The sequence below is a fragment of the Heteronotia binoei genome, chromosome 2, assembly GCF_032191835.1.
Source record: "Heteronotia binoei isolate CCM8104 ecotype False Entrance Well chromosome 2, APGP_CSIRO_Hbin_v1, whole genome shotgun sequence".
Lineage (NCBI taxonomy): Eukaryota > Metazoa > Chordata > Lepidosauria > Squamata > Gekkonidae > Heteronotia > Heteronotia binoei.
In genome coordinates this window covers 205,166,238-205,189,457 of record NC_083224.1, presented here as the reverse complement: position 1 = coordinate 205,189,457, position 23,220 = coordinate 205,166,238, and the positions used below count along the sequence as shown (strand labels likewise).

At 44.3% G+C, this 23,220-nt stretch overlaps 1 protein-coding gene across 1 annotated transcript in view; it reads left to right on the top strand.

The window, feature by feature from the left end:
- The window catches only part of LOC132567480 (scaffold attachment factor B1-like), a 63,282-nt gene that overhangs the window by 8,937 nt on the left and 31,125 nt on the right, over nt 1–23,220 (top strand). The window contains exons 6-11 of the mRNA XM_060233156.1: nt 3,831–4,287; nt 4,370–4,788; nt 5,205–5,528; nt 6,111–6,669; nt 10,303–10,545; nt 20,613–20,675. Coding sequence (XP_060089139.1) covers nt 3,831–4,287; nt 4,370–4,788; nt 5,205–5,528; nt 6,111–6,669; nt 10,303–10,545; nt 20,613–20,675 — 2,065 coding nt within the window. The remainder of the gene's footprint in view (nt 1–3,830; nt 4,288–4,369; nt 4,789–5,204; nt 5,529–6,110; nt 6,670–10,302; nt 10,546–20,612; nt 20,676–23,220) is intronic.

The window sequence follows — 23,220 nt, the reverse complement described above, 5'->3', positions numbered from 1 at the left end:
TCCTATGCCCTCATCAAACTCCAACACAAAATCTACAAGAATTTCCCACCAACCTGGAACTGGCATCCCTAAGTCAGGACTGGCCTCAATGAGTTCTGCCTCAACGGCCTTACTGTAAAGCAGTGAGACAGGCGGCTTAGCCAATAAGAGAGTAGGGAGAGCCAGAAACTGCCAAAACCAAGGTTGGTTGCCTTTTACTGACAGAATCAGCCTGGCTGGCTAACAACAGCCTCTCGGGCAGGAGAGAAGAGTGGAGTCAACCAATGAGTTATACTCTAAAGGCCAAAAAGAGCTTGAAAGGGCCTCCCCTGCTGCCTTTTACTGAGAGAACCAAGTTTGGTTGCTTTTTACTGAGATAAGTAAGGTTAATTCCCTAGCAGCAGTCATGCCTAGCACCTTCCCCAGAGGGCCAAACCTCGTCTGTCCTGGGGCCAGTAGCAAGAGCAGTTGATGGTTTGATGGGCCAAAGTTTGATGCACAATCCCAACCAATCAGGGTACTCTGTTTTGTCAAGACAAAAGAACTTTTTATTATATAAAGGATAGAAAAAGCTAGACCCAATTTGAATGGATGTGAAAATCTACCACAGATAAGTAAGATTTCACAGCTAAGAGTGACAGATCTGTAATTACCGTTTAATAAGAGGTAATGCATCCATAAGATCTATATTTTGGAGCAAAGGAAGAATTAAAAGATTTCTAGACTCAGGAATTATTGCGTTCAAAGGTCACATGATACAGGGCGTCTGCATTACCTGCACTACAGTCGTATACTCTATCAGAGGATGGTTTCTTAAGAGACCTCCCTTGAAAAATTCTAGAGGGTAGGACATTAAGGCACACCAACATAAAGGCACACCTATAGCGAGGTACAGTCAAATATGAGCCATAATCAAGGAGCTCTCCAGGTGGAAGAATATCAGCAAATTGAGTAGAACAAACACATGCTCTACAGATTGCGCTGTTAAAAATCATACTTAAATAGACATTTCTTGATCATTCTTATGGCTTCCTGTCTAGTAACTGAGTAAAGGGCATCCAAGGAAAGACTGAGGAACTGTAGTCACTGCTTGACAAGGTTATCCCAATGGGAACATAAGTTCTCTCTGACTAAACAGAGCCCTCTTGGATGTTAGTGTGTAAAATTTTAACATCAAGAGGAAAAGCCTTTAACCAGGCTCGAGTTTCAAGAGATGGTTGGGTAAGGGTTAACTGCAAATGACAGGATTGAATTTGGGACCATGTCCTGCCGCTAAGCAATGGCCCTGTCTTGCAACAATAGATAATTTATTTGTATCCCGCCCTCCCCGCCGAGGCAATGGGAGAAACATACACAAAAATAGATCCCTATTTTCCTTGTGTTCCCAATAAAATAAGGAGAGCCACATAAACAGGATTTAAAAGGGGACTGTATATTTTAAAAAATGCTATCATGAAGGTAGAATGCCAACAGGGGGGTGGGGGCTTTCCAGTGTTTTGCACTGAGTGTCACATGTATGACTATCTGCACACAGGACAGAAGTCTTGGGTGTGTGCTCGATGCAAGGAGCTCCTGGTCCTCAGGGAACGAGTTCGTACCCTTGAGGTCGAGTTGACTGACCTGGAGAAGCAGAGACAGTCAGTTAGGCACTCAGAGAAGACTCTCGGGGACGTATTAGATGAGCCCCACTCGGAACGTGGCAGCCCCGTTGCTGCCAGGGAGCATGAGGGTCGAGAGGGAACAGGGCACTGTGCTGAGGATAAGGGGAATGCCCCCTCAGAAGGACCTCTTCTTCAGTTGGTGAGCAGGTATCCTTTGCGCCAAGGAACCATCTCTGGGCAGCGAGAGAAGAGGGTCTTGGTAGTTGGTGATTTGACCTTAGGCAAGTAGACAGCTGGGTGGCAAAACCACGTACTGACCGTATGGTGACTTGCCTGCCTGGTGTGAAGGTAGAGGTGTGAACGCTTGTTGTAGATAGGCTAATAGACAGTGCTGGGGAGGAGCCAGTGGTCGTGGTGCATGTTGGCACCAACGATGTGGGGAAATGCAGTCGTGAGGTCCTGGAGGAAAAATTTAGGCTGCTAGGCAAGAGACTTAAGGCCAGGACATCCAAGGTAGCCTTCTCAGAAGTGCTACCTGTTCCACGCACGGGGCTGGAGAGACAGGCACAAATTAGAAGTCTCAATGTGTGGATGAGACAATGGTGTAGGGAGAAAGGGTTTAAGTTTGTTAGGCACTGGGATGCTTTCTGGAACAAGCGGGAGCTGTACAAAAGAGACGGTCTCCACTTGTCCCCAGATGGAACCAAGCTGCTGGTGCTTAAAATCAAAAAGTTGGCAGAGCAGGTTTTGAACTAAATCTTGGGGGAAAGCCGACAGGAGATGAAATGTCTCTGGTTCGGGAGGACTCATCTCAAAGAGATGAAGGGTTAGCTGTTACTTTTCTACCGGGTAATGGATCAGAGTTGTACACTGAGATGGTGACAAACACTATGGAGTGTCTGCCAAAGTCTCGAGGCAGCAGGAGGAAGGTTGCGGACCTAACTTGCCTGGGAAATTATAGATGTTTGTATACAAATGCTAGAAGTGTTTGAAGTAAAATTGGTGAGTTGGAATGTTTAGTGTTGGGGGAAAACATAGACATTGTGGAATTTCAGAAACTTGGTGGAATGAGGAGAATCAGTGGGACACGGTGATTCCTGGATATAAGTTATATCGGAAGGATAGGGAGGGAAGGGTTGGAGGTAGGGTGGCTCTGTATGCCAGAGAGGGTATACAGTCCAGTAAGACTGAGGTCAAAGAATTAGATTCCCTTCTAGAAATGCTTTGGGTCGAAATAGAGGGCCCAAAAGGAAATTTAACTATGGGAGTTTGTTATCGCCCACCAAATCAAAAGATAGAGGATGATTATAATACGATGGAAGGATTAAAGATAGCGGCTAAACGTAAAAACTGTGTCGTAATAGGTGATTTTAACTACCCGCAGATTGATTGGGTCAATATGTGTTCAGGTTGAGAGAAAGAGATTGAGTTTCTAGATGCTCTCAATGACTGTGCTGTGGAGCACAGAATCTACCAGGTCACAGAACCTACCAGGGGTGGGGAGATCCTGGATTTGGTCCTGAAGTAATGCCCAACACTTGGTGAGAGATGTAAAAGTGATCGCACTGCTTGGGAGCAGTGACCATAATGATCTTCTTCGTGGTCTCTGTGCAGTCCCACACATGGCTCTTGCCGCAGGCAACGGATCCATACCTCGGAGCTCCAATAGCTCGCCTATAGCGCTTTTTGGCGCGCTTTCCTCCCGCCCTGGGGAGCAGGCAGCGACTGCGCATTCCACAAAGTTTCTTTCCTACCGCCGCCCGGACAACACCTACCTCGCTGCGTTCCTCCTTAGCTCGTCCTTCTCCTCATTCTTCTCCTCGTTGGTATCGTATTCCTCTTCTTTCTTCATTATTCTTCCTAGATTTTCGTCCCTAAAATATATATATATATAAAAAAAATCCGTCTCTGCGCTTCCTTTCCCCCTCTTTTCTTTCCCTCCCTCCCCTCCCCTGTCCGGAGCATATGGAAGGGAAAGTTACCTTTAAAAAGTGCAGGCGCTGTGGGGCCAAAATCCCCACCTCTGACGGCCACAGCTACTGCTTATTTTGTCTTGGGGAAGCTCATCGAGTGGACTCCTGCTCTCAGTGTGCTAACTTCGGCAAGCAAGCCCGTAAGAACCGTGCAGCAAGGCTTCAGAGCTTCCTGCTTGAACGGTCCCTGAGGGCTATGCCCACGTCGGACTCGCCGCCTCCCCCACAACGAGTGGGAGATTCGGCTTCTTCGGACGCGCTTCTCTCTCAAAAACAGAAGCACAAGTCCGGAAAGAAACTCTCGAAGCACACCGATACCGGCCATAAGGCTTAAAAAAAAATCGCGTCATTCCGAATCCACGGATTTGGCGCCCAAGAAATCTCGTCATTCCGAATCAGCTGATTCGGCTTCGAGAAGACCCCACGAGTCCCACTCGGCTCCCAAGAAACCTCGAACACCGACCTCGGCTTCGGCGATAATGGATCCCATCTCCACGCCTTCGACCCAGCTGGCACTCCCACCGGAACTGTCGGCGCCGACCGATGTCATCACCGACATGCCGCAATTAACGCCCCATTCATCCACGGCAGTGGAAGTGATACCGATCCAATCCCGTTCGCCCTCGGTGCATAGCGTGGTTCCTTCTGAGTTTCTCGAGTTTGACCCGTCTGCTGACCCGACTCAAACATACCTCAGACCATCTCTCCGGCCCGGGTCCTTCCGAGATATCGGGGTTTCTCCCCTGTATAAGGATTCAGCAACTCAGGCTTTCACACACTGAGCCAGCTCTCGTTCGAGATCATCATCGTCATCAGGACGTCTCTAAGCCGCGCACTGCCTCCGCCACGGTTTCGGTCGCTCCGCCGGTCATTGCTCCCACGGACCACCGGGCTCAGATCACCAAGCCTCAGACTGGCGTTTCGGACCCGGCCCCATCACTGCATCCTCCTTCGGGAGAGGACTTCCACTCCGAGGGCGAATCATCAGCATTGTCAGACTCAGAAGACCATCCTGACTCTGTAGTCTCCGACTCGATGCCACAGCCCCGCCTCTCTCCATCTGACGTGTCCAAGGCCTATCTACATCTGATCACCACCATGGCTGAGAATTTAAATATTACTCTTCCGTCGGATTCACCTAAGGTGTCCGACATTGTGCATGATTTGGTCCAAGAGACTTCCCACCGGGGTCACTACTACCCATGCTACCAGTGCATCTCGAGGGCCTCCGCGAGGCTTGGGATAAGCCTGCGCCAATCCCTCCCACCTCTAAACGCTTTGAATCTCTCTATAGAGTTCATGCTCCCGATGCCAAATTTCTGGCTTCCCATCCGGCACCTAATTCTATCATTGTGCACTCAGCCACTAAAGCCAAGCCCTCCAGACATCCGACACCACCAGACCGAGAGGGCAGAAAGCTAGACACTCTGGCTAGAAAAATATTCAACCTAGCCTCTACAAACTCTAAATTGAATAACTACCTAGCCTACTTCTCAGCCTACATTTTCAACTTGGCTAATCAATTTACGCCCCTCATTCCTTCCCTTCCCGAGACTTCTCAAAGAATGGCCTCTAATTTGGTATCCGAACTGTCCAGAGTGTCGAAACAACAAATTAACTCCATACGCCATGCTGTTTCCTGTTCATCTAGGGTCTTTGCTTCGTCTGTTGCTCTGCGCCGCCACGCTTGGCTAAGGTCCACTAACTTGCAACCGGACATTAAACAAAAAATTGAAGACCCCCCTTTTGATGGTCTAGGCCTCTTCCATGCTTCCACGGACGAAGTGCTCACCTCAGTCGATGATGGCCGTAAGCGTGCTAAACGTTTGGGAGTCTCCCAACCTTTCTCCCAACAATTCAATCGTGCAAAACCCTGGAGACCATCGTTCCAGAAACGCCAACGGTCACCCAAGAGGAATGACTTCTGGAAGAGGAAGAGCGTGCAGCAGAAGCCTCAGTTCCAACAAAGGCCTCGGTCACAACAGGCCAAGAAGACCTCTCTCCCCCCCAAGCAGTCTCTTTGACTCTCTCCAAACCCCACCTGCTTACCACACATGTCTCTCCCCAATCCTTCCCACTTGGAACTCAATCACCACCGACTCCTGGGTGCTGACCATCGTGCGCCTAGGTTACGCAATCGAGTTCATTTTTCCACCTCGCCACCACTACTTCACTCCTACTCCCCCTTCTTCACTCCTCCATCAGGAAATTCTGGACTTGCTCCAGAAAAATGCCATAGAACCGGTTCCTCCTCAACATCGAGGAACGGGCTTCTACTCGAGATACTTCCTGGTCCCCAAGAGGGATTGAGGCAAGCGCCCTATCCTAGATCTTTGGAAGCTAAACAGGTACATCGAATACAGGAAGTTCAGAATGATCTCCCTACAGTCCATCCTACCTCTAATCCCCAGAAATTCCTGGATGGCTTCCCTAGATCTTCAGGACGCTTACTTCCATGTGACAATTCGACCTCAACATCGGAGTATCTGCGATTCGCCATGGGCCAGGACCACTTCCAATACATCTCCCTGCCATTTGGCCTTTCCACTGCACCCAGGGCTTTCACCAAGTGCATGGCAGTGGTGGCAGCTGCCCTTCGCATTCGGAACATCCCTGTCTTCCCATATATCGACGACTGTCTCTTCATAGCACCAACTCAACATCAGTTAGAGATGAATCTCCACACAGCCCTTCTCCTTCTGGATTCCCTGGGCCTGCGTGTGAATTCCACCAAATCACACCTCACTCCCACCCAGGACCTCAAGTTCATAGGGGCCCGTCTGTGCACCTCCCTTCACCGTGCCTTCCTCCCCGAGGATCGAGCGCTCACAATCATCGCCCTAGCAAAGTCAGTCCAACAGGAGCCGCTGCAGTCTGCATTCACCATCCAACGCTTGCTGGGCCTTATGGCCGCCACGACATCGGTCATTTATTTTGCCAGGCTACAGATGAGACAACTACAGCTCTGGTTTGTGCGTGCCTACCATCCTCACGTGCAACCGCAGAGCATTTTACTCACTGTTCCCCAGAGAGCACTTCTTTCTCTCACTTGGTGGACCGTACCCAACAACCTCCTTGCGGGCATGCCGTTTCTCCCGACTCCTCCGATGGCTACGGTGACAACAGACGCCTCCAAGTGGGGATGGGGAGCCCACTTAGAGGACAAGACTGTCAGAGGGCTTTGGACTCCCTCGGAGAGGGCGATGCACATAAACTGCTTAGAACTGATTGCTGTGCACAGAGCCCTCCAATCGTTCCTCCCACTGATCAAGGGTCGGCACGTTCAGATTTCCACAGACAATATGGCAACGGTGTTCTACATAAACAAACAGGGAGGCACCAGATCCCTCCGGCTGTGCCGTATAGCCATACTGCTCTGGGAATGGTGTGTCAAGCACATCTATATCACTGCCATCCACCTCCCGGACGTGGAGAATGTTCTGGCCAACTCTCTCAGCAGGGTTCGGATAGACGACCACGAATGGTCCATCAATCTGACCTACCTTCATCGCATCTTTCGGTGCTTTGGAACACCCAAAGTGGACGTCTTTGCCTCCAGGGACAATGCCAAATGTCCTCGATTCTATTCCAGGAGGGGCAACGACGCCTTCCTGCAGGTCTGGAGAGGTCCTCTTCACTACCTTTTTCCTCCAACCCCCCTGCTGACACGAGTACTGATAAAGATCACACGGGATGGCACGGACTGTATCCTCATTGCTCCATGGTGGCCACGGCAACCATGGTTCACGAGGCTCCTTCAAATGTCCCGCCACAACTACCGACGCCTCCCTCCTGTGGGCGACCTTCTATCTCAAGCCAATGGTCAGGTACTACATCACAACCCCCAGGTTCTGGCCCTAACAGCCTGGAGAATACATCCTCCTGTCTCTCCACTGAGGTAGCCAACATCATTCTCAATGCGAGAAAGCCCTCAACAAGACTTTCATATCAACGCAAGTGGAAGCGTTTCTGCTCATTCGCGACATCGAATCATCTGCAGGCAGAATCAGCCCCTCTAAACCTAATTCTGGATTACCTGCTATCCTTACAGAGATCAGGACTCTGCTATTCCTCCTTAAAAGTTCACCTCTCTGCTATTTTTGCGTTCCATGACCCCGTTGATGGCAAGACGGTGTTCTCCCATAGTTTGTCCAAATCCTTTCTCAGGGGCATGTTGCACCTTCATCCCCCGGTTAAACCCTTTGTTCCGACTTGGAGTTTATCCCTAGTTCTTTCTTGCTTAATGAAAGCTCCCTTTGAACCTATGGCTACCATAGATCTCAACCTCCTCTCTTGGAAGACAGCGCTGTTAGTGGCCCTTACCTCAGGTAAACGGGCAAGTGACTTATGTGCCTTCTGTCACGATTCCCCTTACACCATTTTCCACAAGGACAAGGTTGTTCTGCGACCAGATCCTGCATTCCTTCCTAAAGTTGTCTCCCAGTTCCACCTATCGACTTCCACTTCCTTGCCGACATTTTTCTCCAACCCAACCGACCCGGGACAACGAGCCCTGCATTCCTTGGACGTTAGAAGGGCTTTATCTTTCTACCTTGCTCGTACACAACCTTTCCGTAAGGACCCTAACCTGTTTGTGGCCTACGCTAAACCTCATAAAGGACACAAAATTTCTACCCAGAGACTATCTAAATGGGTAGTTAGTGCCATCAGGTTGTGCTACGAACTGGCTAAGCAGCCTCTACCCGAAGGCCTTAAGGCTCACTCTACCAGAGCGGTCTCGACGTCTTCGGCGTTTCTACAGGGCGTCTCCCTAGAGGACATCTGTGCTGCTGCATCGTGGTCCTCTCCATCCACGTTCGTCTCCCATTATGCCCTGGACGTTCGTGAGAGACGAGACACCGCTTTCGGCCAAGCGGTCCTCAGATCCATCTTCCACTGAAGCTAGGGGTGAGTGCATCCGCTTCCATTATTAACTACTGTGCTATACTTTTGTGACTAACCTTTTTCTTTTACCAACACCCTCCTCCAGGAAATTCAGCTGGCTAGTCACCCATGTGTGGGACTGCACAGAGACCACGAAGAAGATAAACAGGTTGCTTACCTGTAACTGATGATCTTCGAGTGGTCATCTGTGCAGTCACACACGCCCACCCAGCCTTCCCCGCTGCTGGCCTCTTGTGATTGTTGCTTAACCTTGCATATTGTCAGTGCCACTGGCGGCTGGAAGAAACTGAGTGGAATGGGCGCTTTCCCCCCGCTCCAGGCATGCGCAGTCGCTGCCTGCTCCCCAGGGCGGGAGGAAAGCGCGCCAAAAAGCGCTATAGGCGAGCTATTGGAGCTCCGAGGTATGGATCCGTTGCCTGCGGCAAGACCCATGTGTGTGACTGCACAGATGACCACTCGAAGATCATCAGTTACAGGTAAGCAACCTGTTTTTATTGATTTCACCAAGACTAGCACAACAACATTTAACTTTAAAAGGGGTAAATTCTCTGAGATGAGGAGGCATGTGAAGAGGAAACTGAAAAGAAAGGTAAATACAGTCAAAACCTTTGGGGAAGCTTGGAGGCTATTTAAAACTACAACCCTAGAAGCTCAGATAAAATATATACCACAAGTCAGGAAAGGCACAAACAGATATAAGAAAAGGCCTGCATGGTTAACAAACAAAGTAATGGATGCTGTAAAAGGTAAGAAGGACTCCTTTAAGCGGTGGAAAGCTAGTCCAAGTGAGATTAATAAAATGGAACACAGGCTGTAGCAAATCAAATGCAAGACTGTGATCAGGCAGGCAAAAAGGGACTATGAGGAGCATATTGCAAAAAACATAAAGACCAACAGTAAAAATTTCTTCAAATATATTAGAAGCAGGAAACCAGCCAGGGAGGCAGTGGGGCCCTTGGATGACCAAGGAGTAAAAGGATTACTGAAGGAGGATAGGGAAATGGCTGTGAAGCTGAATGCTTTTTTTGCTTCAGTCTTCACTGTGGAAGGTGAGAAGTGTTTGCCCGCTCCAGAACCACTAATTTTGGAAGGGGTGTTGAAAGACCTGAGTCAAATTGAGGTGACAAGAGAGGAGGTCCTACAACTGATTGACGAATTAAAAACTAATAAGTCACCAGGTCTGGATGGCATACATCCAAGAGTTCTGAAAGAACTCAAGTTGAACTTGTGGATCTCCAGACAAAAATATGTAATCTTTCATTGAAATCTGCCTCCGTTCCTGAGGACTGGAAGGTAGCAAATGTCACCCCCATCTTTAAAAAGGGTTCCAGAGGAGATCCGGGAAATTACAGGCCAGTCAGTCTGACTTCAATACTGTGAAAGTTGGTAGAAAGCATTATCAAGGACAGAATGAGTAGGCGCACTGCTGAACACAAGTTATTGAGGAAAGCTCGGCATGGGTTCTATAAGGGAAGATCTTGCCTCATTAACCTGTTACAGTTTTTTGAGGGGATGAACAAACATGTGGACAAAGGGGACCCAATAGATGTTGTTTACCTTGAGTTCCAGAAAGCTTTTGATAAAGTTCCTCATCAAAGGCTCCTTAGTAAGCTTGAGAGTCATGGAGTAAAAGGACAGGTCCTCTTGTGGATCAAAAACTGGCTAATTAATAGGAAGCAGAGAGTGAGTATAAATGGGCAGTCTTCGCAGTGGAAGATGGTAAGCAGCGGGGTGCCGCAGGGCTCAGTACTGGGTCCCATGCTCTTTAACTTGTTCATTAACGATCTGGAGTTGGGAGTAAGCAGTGAAGTGGCCAAGTTTGCAGATGACACTGAATTGTTCAGGGTGGTGAGATGAAGATTCGTGTGTTAGATGAAGCCGAAATAGATAACTGCAGTGCAGTAGAGTGTCGAACAGCTGGCAGTGCCGATAGTGGGCTTGACTCCCTCTCTGGCAGTAAAGGAAATGCTGGGGCAGGAAGGAGAGAACATCCACAGCAGCTTGCAGGATGCCCTGCAGGTGACATGGAGGCACCTCCACAATTGCCAGGCATTAAAGAAGACCCGAGAGAAATACCAGTAGCCGTGGTATGCATCTCTATTCAAATGTGCGGAATCAGATCAATAATCACAGTAACCTTTTAAATTTTTTTCAAAATAGAAAATATAATGGGAGTGTGTCTAAAATAAACACCAGCTGATTCTCCCCTAAAAATGCCTATAATAATACCATTTTTGCCTAAAACCTGAAAAAGTTAAATGCATGAATCATAAACATTGTCTGTAGTAACCAGAACTCAGAAATCTCATTTTTAAATAGTTGAATGTGGGGGGGGGGGGGGTTTGCCTTGTGCATTCCTACTCATTCACCTTTTTTTATGTATGTTCATGTTCAACTGGACTGCAGCTGTATTTTTTACTTCGTCAAGCCCTGGGGTGTTTTGTTACAAACACTAGCCTTGTTCCCTGTCTGAGCTCATTGGAATCAGGCTGTGCCCAAATATTAATGTGAGAGCCAGCTTAACCATTGTATATTGTGCAGTTGTAATTATTTGTGTTTATGATATTTAGTATGTCTTTCTCACTGAGACTCAAGATGGATTACATGGCATTAAGTTGATGCGATCAATAGTTAGTGGATTTCAAAATCTGATTTCTAAGTTAAATATTTAGGGGTGGCCCCATTCTGTCTCCCCTAACCCTCCCCCCCCCAGTATTTTAATTCTAGTTTGTGAATCATTTCAACCTGCCTGAGATCTCAGGAGGGAATGCAAAGTTATTGCTTTTAGAACTAGATTTGGAAAACCAAATTTGAATGTGTCCTTAAAAAATCACCTTTTGGAGATTTTTTTTTTTCATCCTAAATCTGCAGCCAATTCTGAGCAAGCATTTGCTATTTTCGTTAAGTTGTTTGTTACACAGTTTGACTAGGCTGGCTGTTGTGGCAAGATACATTCATAGTGCCAGGCTATCATCTATACCTATGGTTTTCATTCTGTGTGACAGGGAACTCTGAAGGTCCTTGGAAGATTATTGGTGGCATTTTGGTGAGAAGTACGATTTGTAGTACTTACACCAGACTCATCTGCAGTGTGCTAAGTTCTGAAGGCATATTGTGTGCAAGAGTGGGCACATCAGCAGGCTCTCTAGTATGAAATGGCACATTGAACTCATTGTGAAGGCTCCTTCCCTAAGCAGAGTCGGCAGGCCCTTTCATCCACCAGTGAAGGCAGGACTTGTAAACACTTGAGAGTTCACCACTTGAGGGGATCACTCCCTATTTTGGAAATTCTGCAACTGTGGGAAAAGACCTGCCTTGGCCCAAGCTAAAAAGGGTTGCAAACTTGTGGCGTGGGATTACACTAATTATGCGAAATACACAACACTATCCTAGGTCTGGATGTCCTGTCATACTTGAAAAGAACCAGCCTATGTGGTGTAAGCCTCGTGTTTTGGTTCATCTCAGACTGTCCAGCCATTCACATTCCATGACAGAACACTCAATAACAGTCTTCTGGTCCACACAAATGGGTCTTGTGCTGCCTCCATTACACCACTTATTGCAGCCCCCTCCTGCTGAAAGAAGTCTTTTTTTTTAAAACAAATTTTTATTATTCTGTAATATATTTAATATTAAGATTCAATACCAGTACATTGCATTTTCCACCTCCCTCCCCCCCCTTTTCGTGACTTCCACCGGTGCATTTTAATTGATGTACTAAAAAGTACTAAAAAAAAAAAAAAGGTAATTTTAGCATTTTTAGAATCTGCATAGAGAAAAGAAACTTATAACTCTAATAAAATAAAATAAGAAAAAGAATCATTTACTACAATTATACTCCTTTAGTCCTTATCATAAAAGCAAGACTGAAAAAGTATATATTTCCTTAGTCTCATTTTTAACTATAAAAAGGGTCCATTTACAATTCCACAAACCTTCAACTGTTGTCATAAATCACCAAATGTCCCTTATCTTTCCACTGTTTTTCAGCATATTTCTGAAATTTTCCCCACTAATTTTTAAATTTCTCTGCATCATATTCTTTTAAGATTCTTGTAAGCTTGTCCATTTCACTCCAATGCATAACTTTCATAATCCAATCCCACTTTTCTGGTATTTTGTCTTGCTTCCGTGCAGCTGAAAGCATGTACCAGATTATTGTTCTATCTTGTTTTGGAAATTTCTCCATTTGTAATCCCAAACAGAAAGACTTCTGGTGCCTTCTTGATGTTATAGTCCAAAATTTTTGAAATCTCTTGCTGAATCATTCGCCAAAATTGCTTTGCCATTTCACAAGTCCACCACATATGGCAGAAAGAGCCTTCATGTTTTTTACATTTCCAACATCTATCTGACACCTGATTGATCATTTTTGACAGTTTCTTAGGTGTCATATGCCACCTATATAGCATTTTAGAACAGTTTTCTTTAATATTATAACATGTCGATATCCTCATAGAGTTCTTCCCTAAGTACTCCCATTGTTCCATCTGTATTTCTTTATTTATATTTATCGCCCATTTTATCATTTGAGATTTAACTACTTCATCTTCTGTAGACCATTTCAACAATAATTTATAAATTCTTGAAATCAATTTTTCGCTATCGCCAAACTGCATTCTTTCCGGTTCTGTTTGTTCTTGTCTTACTCCATCATTTTTAATATCCCGTTCAAGCAAACTCTTGATTTGTTGTAATTGAAACCAATTATACTTATATTCCAATTCTTCCACTGATTTTAATTCCACCTTACTGCCATGTATTTTTAACAACTGTTTATATGATAACCATTTCTCCTCTTTAATGTTTGAATATAACTTTATTACTTCTGTTGGCACAATCCATAGCGTTTCCTCTCATCCCTGAATCTTTTATATTTCAACCAGGTTTTTAACAAATTACTTCTTATATAATGATGTAAGAAGAAGCTATCCATCTTGCTTTTCCCATAACACAGATATGCATGCCAACCAAAAACATTTCCATGGCCTTCTAATGTTAGTAATTTTCTATTTAGTAATGTCATCCATTCCCTAATCCATACCAAACAAACTGCATCATGGTATAACTTTAGATCTGGTAGTTGAAAGCCTCCCCTCTCTTTTGCGTCGGTCAAAATTTTCATTTTAATTCTCGGTTTCTTACCAGCCCATACAAATTCTGAGGGTTTCCTTTGCCATTTATTAAATTGCTTATTATCCTTCACTATTGGAATCGTTTGAAACAAAAACATAATTTTTGGTAACACATTCATTTTGATTGCTGAGATTCTGCCCAGCATAGACAAGTTCAACTTATTCCATTTTAATAAATCTCTCATCCGAAACATTTTAGCACCTATTTTATATGTTTTATCTATTTAAATAATTTATTTGTAACTGATTTAAACTGTTATGTTTTATGTGAATCATGGGACTCCCATGTCTGTTATGCTGTTTTATGTGAATCATGGGTCTCCCATGTCTGTTAGCCGCCCTGAGCCCGCCTGGCGGGGAGGGCGGGATATAAAAATAAAATATTATTATTATTATTATTATTATTAGTTTTCCGCCAGAGCTTCTCATAATTATTTTTATACAAGTAATGTTTTTTGTTGTTGTTTCTATACCTAAATACTTTACTTTAGAGGTCACTTCACACTTTGTTAGACTTTGTAGTTCTTTCTGTTTAGTCTTTGACATATCTTTACACAAAATTTTTGACTTCTCTTTATTTATATAGAAGCCTGCCATCTCTCCATATTCTTGTATCTTTTGAAGCAGCAACAGTGTAACTTGAGTTGGATTTTCATTTATAAACATTACATCATCTGCAAACGCTCTGTATTTATAAGAAAAAACTTTCAATTTCAGTCCCTCTATCTCTTTATCTTCTTGGATTCGCATAAGCAATATCTCTAAAGTCATTATAAATATCAATGGAGATAGAGGGCAACCTTGTCTCATTCCTTGTCTGATTATCATTTTCTCTGTCAAATCTGCATTTATACAGAGTCTTGCTTGTTGTTCAGTATATAGAGCCTTCACCATTCTTACAAAATCGTTTCCCAATCTCAGTTTCTCCATCACTGCAAACATATAGTCCCAGTGCACATTATCAAATACTTTCTCTGCATCTGCGAAGAATAATGCTACTTCTTTTTCAGGATCTTTCTCATAATATTCAATAATATCTGTTACCATTCTAATATTGTCTCTAATTTGCCTCCTGGGAAGAAACCCTGCTTGCTCTTCTTTAATAAAATTATTCAAATTAAGTTTCAGGTGTTAATATTCTGCTAATATTCTGGCATATATTTTGCAATCATTGTTAAGTAATGAAATTGGTCTATAATTTTTTACGTTCGTGGCATCTCTATCTTCTTTCGGTATCAACGAAATTACTGCTTCTTTCCAAGTATTAGGTATTTTCCCATCTAGTCTTATAATATTCATCAATTTCTGAAGTTTTGGTAGTAGGGCCTCCATGAGGACTTTATAAAATTTTGCTGTAAACCATCTGGACCGGGTGCTTTCCCCAATTTTATTGAATTAATTGCCGCCTCTATTTCTTCCTTTCCGATTGGTTCATTGGTTCTCCATATTTTCAATTAAGGGGTTTACATTAATTTTCTGTAACTATGCATTAATTTTTTCCTTGTCCACTGCATAACTTTTAAACAACTTGGCATAATATTTATAAAATTCTCTTTTAATTCCTTCCTGGTCAACAATTTCCTTGTCTCCCAAAATAATTTTATTAATAATTTTATTTTCCCTTTTTCTTTTCATTTGCCAGGCCAGGTATTTTCCAGGTTTATTCGCACCTTCAAAAGATTTTTGTTGAAACCTTTTTAGATTCCATTCCACTTCTTTGTTTAACAAATGTCTTAGTTGACTTTGTAATATTGTAATCTCCCTTATAATTTTCTTTTTCCCCAGTTTCTTTTTGAGCTCCTCCTTCTTTCCAATCTCTTTTTGCAAGTCTATCATTTGTTTATCTTTGGCTTTTTTATCTTTATTATTCAATGTAATTAGGATGCCCCTCATTACCGCTTTATATGCATCCCACACCGTTTGAAATTGAATGTCCTCATTTTCATTTATTTGAAAGAAAGATTAAGTCTCCTTTTCCAGAGACTCTACTACCCCCTTTTCCTGCAGCAAATCTTCATTTATCCACCATCTTAAAGTCTTTTTTATGGGTTTTGCAGACTACATTAATGGATTGTGGTCTGCCCCTATTTTAGGAAGAATCTCTATTTTTTTTGTTGTAAGTCCCAGATTTTTTGTAATCTTATAACATATCGATTCTTGAGAAAGAATTATGTCTTGCTGAAAAGAAAGTATAGTCCCGTACTTTAGGGTTAAATTCCCGCCATATATCCACCAGACTTTCTTGTTTAACTAGTTCGAAAAATGACTTTGGTAGTTTTCCTTCACTATTTTTTCCCCCAGATCTGTCCAAAATATTTTTAACCGTTCCATTAAAGTCTTCCATTAGCATAATTTGCTCATATGTCACTTGATCTAGTTGTTGCATAATATCCTTAAAGAAAGAGTCTTTTGCTCCATTTGGGGCATACATTCCCAATGACAAAGTTCTTTTATGGTTCAGCATCACTTCCACCGCAATAAATCTACCATCATCTTTAAAAATCAGCTTTGGATCTAATTCTTGCTTCACATAAAAAACCACACCTTTTTTCATAGAAGTAACTGGTTTCATCAGCCAATGAACAAAATTCCACACCTAGTTGCTTATTCAATAAAAAATTGTAATCCATTTGTTTGATATGTACTTCTTGTAGACAAATTATGTTACATTTTTGCTTCCCAATCCAATGAAAAGTTGCCCTTCTTTTTTGTGGTGAATCAAGTCCATTTACGTTCCAAGATATTACCGTAGTTTTTGGACCGTAAGACGCACTCCCCCCCCAAAAAAAAGTGGGGGGGGGGGAAAGTGTGCGTGTCTTATGGAACAAAGGGACGATAGGACGTACCTTCCTCCGGGGGGGGGGCGATCCGCTGCCTCTGCCTCCGATGCCGTCGCTTCCCCCGTGCCTGCCTGCCTGCCTGGCTCCAGCTCTGCTTCCAGCAAGTGCTGGGATCACTCCACGCTGCCCCCACCGCAAACCCAGCGCTTCGCGAGCGCCGGCTGCAGAGGGGGCAGTGTGCTTCCTCTGTGCCTGTCTGCCTGGCTCCAGCTCTGACGCTTACAGCAAGCGCCAGGATCGCTCCCTCCACCCTCCGATCCCGGCGCTTGCTTTAAGCATCAGAGCTGGAGCCAGGCAGACAGGCACGGAGGAAGCACCTGCCCCCTCCGCAAACCCAGCGCTTCGCGAGCTCTGGCTGCGAAGGAGGCGGCAGGCATTTAAATCACCTTCTCTGCCCAGAACAGAGGTTCTGGTCTGCTCCTCTGTTGAGAAGCATGTCAATCCTCCATGACACCAAGCCGGAAGTCCCTGCTGAAAGAAGTCTTTGAAGCTCCTACCTGTGCTAGTGGTTGAGGACTGGCTGCCCACCCCTGGGTGTTGCTTGACTGAGAGTGTCCTGTGGAGGGTGGAAGTTCTGATAACCTAGAGAACAGAATTACCCCTGAGAGAGGGCAAGTGGAAAGGTGTCTGCCTTGACTTTCTGTCCTTATTGCACACCAGCTGTGAATTTCCTGAGCAGCCTGGATCAAGCTTTGCTTTTGCTCCCCTTGATCCCCAGTGCAGTAAATGTGAAGCGTAGTGGGCTCTCTCACAAGGTACTTGAGGATGGAGTGCGGGGTCTCTAAAACAGGGGTGTCAAACTGATTTGTTATGTGGACCAGATCTGACATAAATTTATTTATTTATTTATTCATTCATTCTATGATTTGTATCCCACCTTTCCCATAGATGGCTCAGGGCGGCTCACAGCTGTCGATAAAACAGAATTTAAATTAACATTTGCATATATAAGCAGTTAAAAAGTCAGAACATTTAGAACCTAAAAACCTTAAAACCTTAACATCAAATCTTATACAATATAGTTAAGAGTCTAGTAAGCTACATTTGCTTCCCAGTTAGGTGTAGGCTAGCCGGAAGAGGGTTGTCTTACAGGCCCTGCGGAGCTGAATAAGGTCCCGCAGGGCCCTCACCTCCTCCAGCAGCTGGTTCCACCATGTAGGGGCCATTATGGAAAAGGCCAGGCCATGTATGTCATAAATGAGACCTTGCTGGGCCAGGCCATGTGTGTCATAAAATGTAGTGACAGGTAGCAGAGAGATAAACCTTATAGCGCATAAACACAACTAAATATTTTTTTACTTAAAATAAAACATGCTTAAAACATTACCATATTTGCAATATTATGTTTAGCAGTTTGTGATAACTAACACCTCTTGCTCTGAATTATTGCATCAAAGTCTGGAGACCATATTTGTGATGTCGCAATCTTGACTATGCTGTTAAGGTGTGTATCTGTAAATTGCAAGCCTACTTTTGAATTATTGATGTTCACAATAGAAATTCCACGGTTAGTGCTTTGTGTCCTAGGACTCAGGGGAAAGCATGAAATGGCTGGGCATTATGAGCTTTTGTATGTAAGTGCTTTGTGTGCTGGTCAAGAACATTTGAAGGCACCATAGACTGAGGGCTATGTGTTTATCTATAAAACTATAATCTTCCCCAGAAAAATAACTGCAACTTCTATGGGGCAGTGCAACAATAGAGAAACAGCCAGCATAGCGATCATTATCAGCCTACTATTTGGGAAGCCTGGGTTCAAATCTGCTTTCTACACAGGAAATGTGCTGGACACACACTCTCAGTGTAATTCATCTCACTGTGGATTGTGATTATTCCTCATCTAAACTGTTCCCATCACTTTTCTATTGAGAAAGACTGGAACTCAGGGGGGGGACTCAGTTGCACCCAGGACAGCCCTAACAAAACAAGCTTAACAACACAGAGAGAGAGAATAGCAAGGCAAAAAGCTCATTCCTGCAATAAAACTGTGTTAAAGTTCTCATGGATGTTTTCTGCATTTCTCCAGTGGGATTGAGGCAGTTGATCAAAGCAGCCTCTGTGCTTTCCCCTCCCTTTTCCCCAAGGGAGGAGGAGGGAGTAGAAGCCTCAGCCAGTGTATGGGCTTGGTTCTGTAACTCTACTGTTTGATTAAGAGAACCAGGCTGTATCAGTTGCATAGCAGAGCTACAGAGCAAAGCCTGTCCATTGACTGAAGCTTCTCCATCCTCCTCCTTTCGGGAGAAGGGAGGGGAGAAGAGGGAAAGAGCAGAGGCTGTTTTGATCAGCTGCATCACAGGGAGAAATACAAAAATGGCAACCAGAGGAAGCAGGCGAGGGAGAAGGAAGCAGAGGGCCATTTGCTGGTGGGCCTGATTGGAGCCTTTTGGGGGACGGATTAGGCCTGCAGGCCACACATTTAACATCCCTGCTCTAAAACATACTATACTTGTGTGGATAGCATACCACTTAATAGATTCAAGTGGTTAGCCATGTTGGTCTGGAGCAATAGAACAAAGTTTGAGTCCAGTGGCACCTTTAAGAATAGCAAGTTAAATTCTGGGTATAAGTTTTTGTGTGCATGCACACCTCTTAAGATATGAAGAAGTGTGCATGCACATGAAAGCTTATACGCAGCATAGCACTTTAGTAACAATACGGTATTCATTATGGTACTGTTGTGGCAGTTAATGGGGTCCAACCCTACAATTCCAATTGATAAAGCACGCCTTTGTGAGCAGCCACAAAAAGCTAGAATCTTGCTTTCCCACTGTTGTTTGTTTTAACTGTATTATCTGAATCGACAAACCACTGTGGCAGCTGCTTTTGTACCTCCAGGGTCCCTGCACAGGTATTGTGAGCAAAAGGAAATGTGAACAGGCAAGTGACTCTGAGCTGTGACTTGCTTGAACATTTGAAAGCCTAACTCTCTGCTTAGTGCAAATCATGGTTCGTTGTTAGTTCCAGAGGGGTGTGATGGTTTGGTGTGATGAGTGAATTGAGTTAATGAGAGAAAAACTCAGTGCTGGTAGGGGGAGAAGGAGCAGATGATGAAGCAGGTGTCCAGAGCTGCAGTCCTATGCATGCTTACGTGTGAGTAAGCTATTGAACAAAATAGGATTTGTTTCTGAGTAAATAGATATAGGATTGCGCCATATATCAATCTGGAGAGAACGTGTCCTGTTCGGACTTCGTTATGGGCAAGGTCTGTAGGGATCAGGAGTGGCCAAACTTGCTTAATGTGTGAGCCACATAGAATAAATGTCAGATTTTTGAGAGCTGCAAGACATGAACAAATATTGCACATGTCTTTATTAAAACTCTTAATACTTTGCACGGAAAGATAAAAGTACATATCCATGCACTTTACAGCATGACCATATTAGAAGACTTTTAAAAAAACAAAAGCAGGGAATAAGACCTGTATAGGAAAGGTTATGGAATTATTTTTTGGCACCAGTTTGAGAAAGAAACACACATGTACCGTATAAATCATTGGCTATCATTTTCATCGTTATGCATCTCTCTTTGCCTTCATACCAAAGTTAGTAAATATAGCTCCTATAAGAGCTGTGAAAATGAGGGGGAACCCTGCACTGCCCTCTCTAATTCCATCCCTCTATCTAGTGGCTCTCTTGGCTTTTGCACTGTCTTTCCCCGCTCTCGGTCTCTGGGCGGTCTCTGTGGTGGAGAAGAGCTGACAAGCCTATTTTTCCCTCCTTCCCCGCTTCACACATGGTGGAAATAGTCACCTACCTATGGGTTAGAGCTCAGAGACTGAGACTGCCTTAAGTTCCTCCTTGAACTCCAGGGGCAGCACAGTATGCATGTGGCTCCCAAGCCACAGTTTGGCTGCCTCCTGGTTGAGACTGTGCTGAGGGCAAGCAAAACTACCTCCTCCCCCAAATTTTGTATCAAGAGGATTCTTCTTTGTGCAGAGGTGCTACAGGCTCAGAGAAATGTTATCAAAGTTCCTTGCTACTTTTCTTCATTTCCCTGTCATCTTCCACTTCATTTATTGCTTTTTAAAAAAACACTATGCTGTCTGTTAAGCAAAATGTTGGTTTAATTCAAGCTTCTTTCAGGATAAGGGGTTGTAATAAGGCACCGAAAATCTTATCCTTCATTCTGACTTGTCTTTCCTTGACAGCCATCTGTTACAATTGCTTGTTTTTCTTTCAGGTTGAAGGTGAAGATGCTAGAAGTGCCATGGAGCTGGGACCCTCTGATTTCATCAGTGAAAAGGTAAAATTGTTTTTAAAAGTTGGTTTCCCAATAATTCTGAAAAGCTGCTGAAACAACGGTTGGAAAGTTTATGATGCACGAAGACACTGACTTGCAACCTACTCACTTGCAGCTGCTAGAATGGCTTTGGGTTAGTCATAACTCTCGCAAGAGTTGTCCTTGGAAGGGTGGCTTTCTGTGAGAGCTCTCTCAGCCCCACCAACCTCACAGGGTGTCTGTTGTGGGGGAAGAAGATAAAGGAGATTGTAAGCTGCTCTGAGACTCTGATTCAGAGAGAAGGGTGGGGTATAAATCTAGGTGGGTAGTATGTTAGAGCAGCAGCAGCATTGGTCAGAATGCGCTTGCCTATGTAGTAGCCAGGAGTGGGCCCAGCAGGAGATGTGAGCAGAGCCTGATTTAGTGGATAGTTGGCCTCCACTCTTGGCAGTGGTGGGCGTGTAGGATTTCTGCATATATTTGGAGTGATGCACATCTGGCTGTTAGTATCTCCTCTGTGATAAAGGGAACACAGATGGAAATTGGCTAGGGATGGCCATTCGCTCATAGAAGCATAAGTTGTGCCTAGTTGGTTAGTTATCCGTGTCAGCATGTCTGACTTTGAAAGCAGGCAGCACTTGAAGGCTGCAATCTGAATTGGGGATGATTTCCATCTATGTTTCCTGAGGCCAGAGGGATGGTTCCCTCTTCTAACCTGGTTCGTGTGCTGGCTCCACTTCCTGCCCCAGCTTCACCTCTCTTCTTTAGTCTCTGTCTGCTTCTTCCACAGCTCCTTCTTTGCCTTCTTTCTCTGCTTCCCTTTCTGGCACATCTCCTGGGGGATGGGGAGATGACTTTTTTAGATGGCAGTTGGAGTAACTCCCCAAAATGGTGCCTGAACTGTCTCCCCATGCATGTCCATATAGACATATTGCTCTTGGTGTTTTTGGTTTCTCCCCTTGCCCCTTTCTCCCTCCCCCCTAAAAAAAGCTAGGATTTTTGTTCAAATCTAGTTTCCTTTGATTTTTCTGAGCTGTTGATTGTGCAGATTTTTTAAAAAATTGCATGGGGCCAGATTTTGACCACTAAGATGTAATGATGTTTGAATATAAATGCAGTGAATAAATCTGCATCAACATTTTTTACTGTTGTTTCACATCAGTTTACAGCTCACTTCTAACCATTGCTGCAAATACAGATGTCCCTCAGTGCTGAATGTGGCAAGACAGTGTTACAGCTTTTGCTTTGGTCATAATTATAATTTATACATTATTTATTTATTTATTTGGTAACTTATATCCCGCCCTTCCCACGAGTGGCTCAGGGCGGCTTACAACAAATAATAAAACAATAAAATCGAAACAAAGTTATTACATTTAAAAACAGACATTTAAAACCTAAAAAACCTTAAAATATTTAACATTAGAACTATACAGTATAATCACAGAAATCTGGCAGCTACATTTATCTAATCAGGCATAAGCTAACCGGAAGAGGGTTGTCTTACAGGCCCTGCGGAACTGAGCAAGATCCCGCAGGGCCCTCACCTCTTCCGGTAGCTGGTTCCACCACATAGGGGCCATTGTAGAAAAGGCCCTGTCTCTAGTTGCCTTGAGACGTACTTCCTTAGGCCCGGGGATAGTGAGCAGGTTTTGAGTCCCAGACCTCAGTACTCTCTGGGGAACGTGTGGGGAGAGACGGTCCCTCAGGTAGGCAGGTCCCAGGCCATATAGGGCTTTAAAGGTAATGAGCAGCACCTTGGATGAAGGAATAGAGGCAAAGCTTATTACATTTGCAGTTGATGAATAAAATGAAAGGGTTTACAAATGCCGTCAAACACAGACAGGATACAGGATGATTTTGACAAGCTGGGAAACTGGGCTAAAACATATATAGTGAATTTTAACAGGGATAAATGCAAAGTTCTGCATTTAGGGAGGAAAAAAACCAATGCATGGTTATAGGATGGGGGAGACTTGTCTTGGCAGTAGTTTGTGCAAAAAGGATCTAGGGTTCTTAGTGGATCATACACTGTACATGAGTCAACAGTGTGATGCGGTGGCTAAAAAGGCAAATGCAATTTTGGGCTGTATCAGCAGAAGTATAGTGTCCAGATCACATGAAGTTAAAAAAGCCAGTGTGATTTTGGGCTGTATCAACAGAAATATAGTGTCCAGATGAGGCAAAGTGATCACCTTATTCTGCTCGCATTAGAGCTCACCTAGAGTATTGTGTTCAGTTTTGGGCAGCACAATTTAAGAAGGATATAGCCAAACTGGAACATATCCAGAGGAAGTAACAAAGATGGTGAGGGGTCTGGACACCCAGTCCTATGAGGAAAGGCTGAGGGAGCTGGGTATGTTTTGCCTGGACAAATGACTGAGCGGTGATATGATCACCATCTTCAAGTACTTGAAGGGCTGTCATATAGAAGATGATACAGAGTTGTTTTCTGTTGTCCCAGAAGGTTGGACCAGAATCAGTGGGTTGAAATTACATCACGAGAGTTTTTGACTAAACATTAGGAAGAACTTCTTGCCAGGTTCCTCAGTGGAACAGGCTTCCTTGG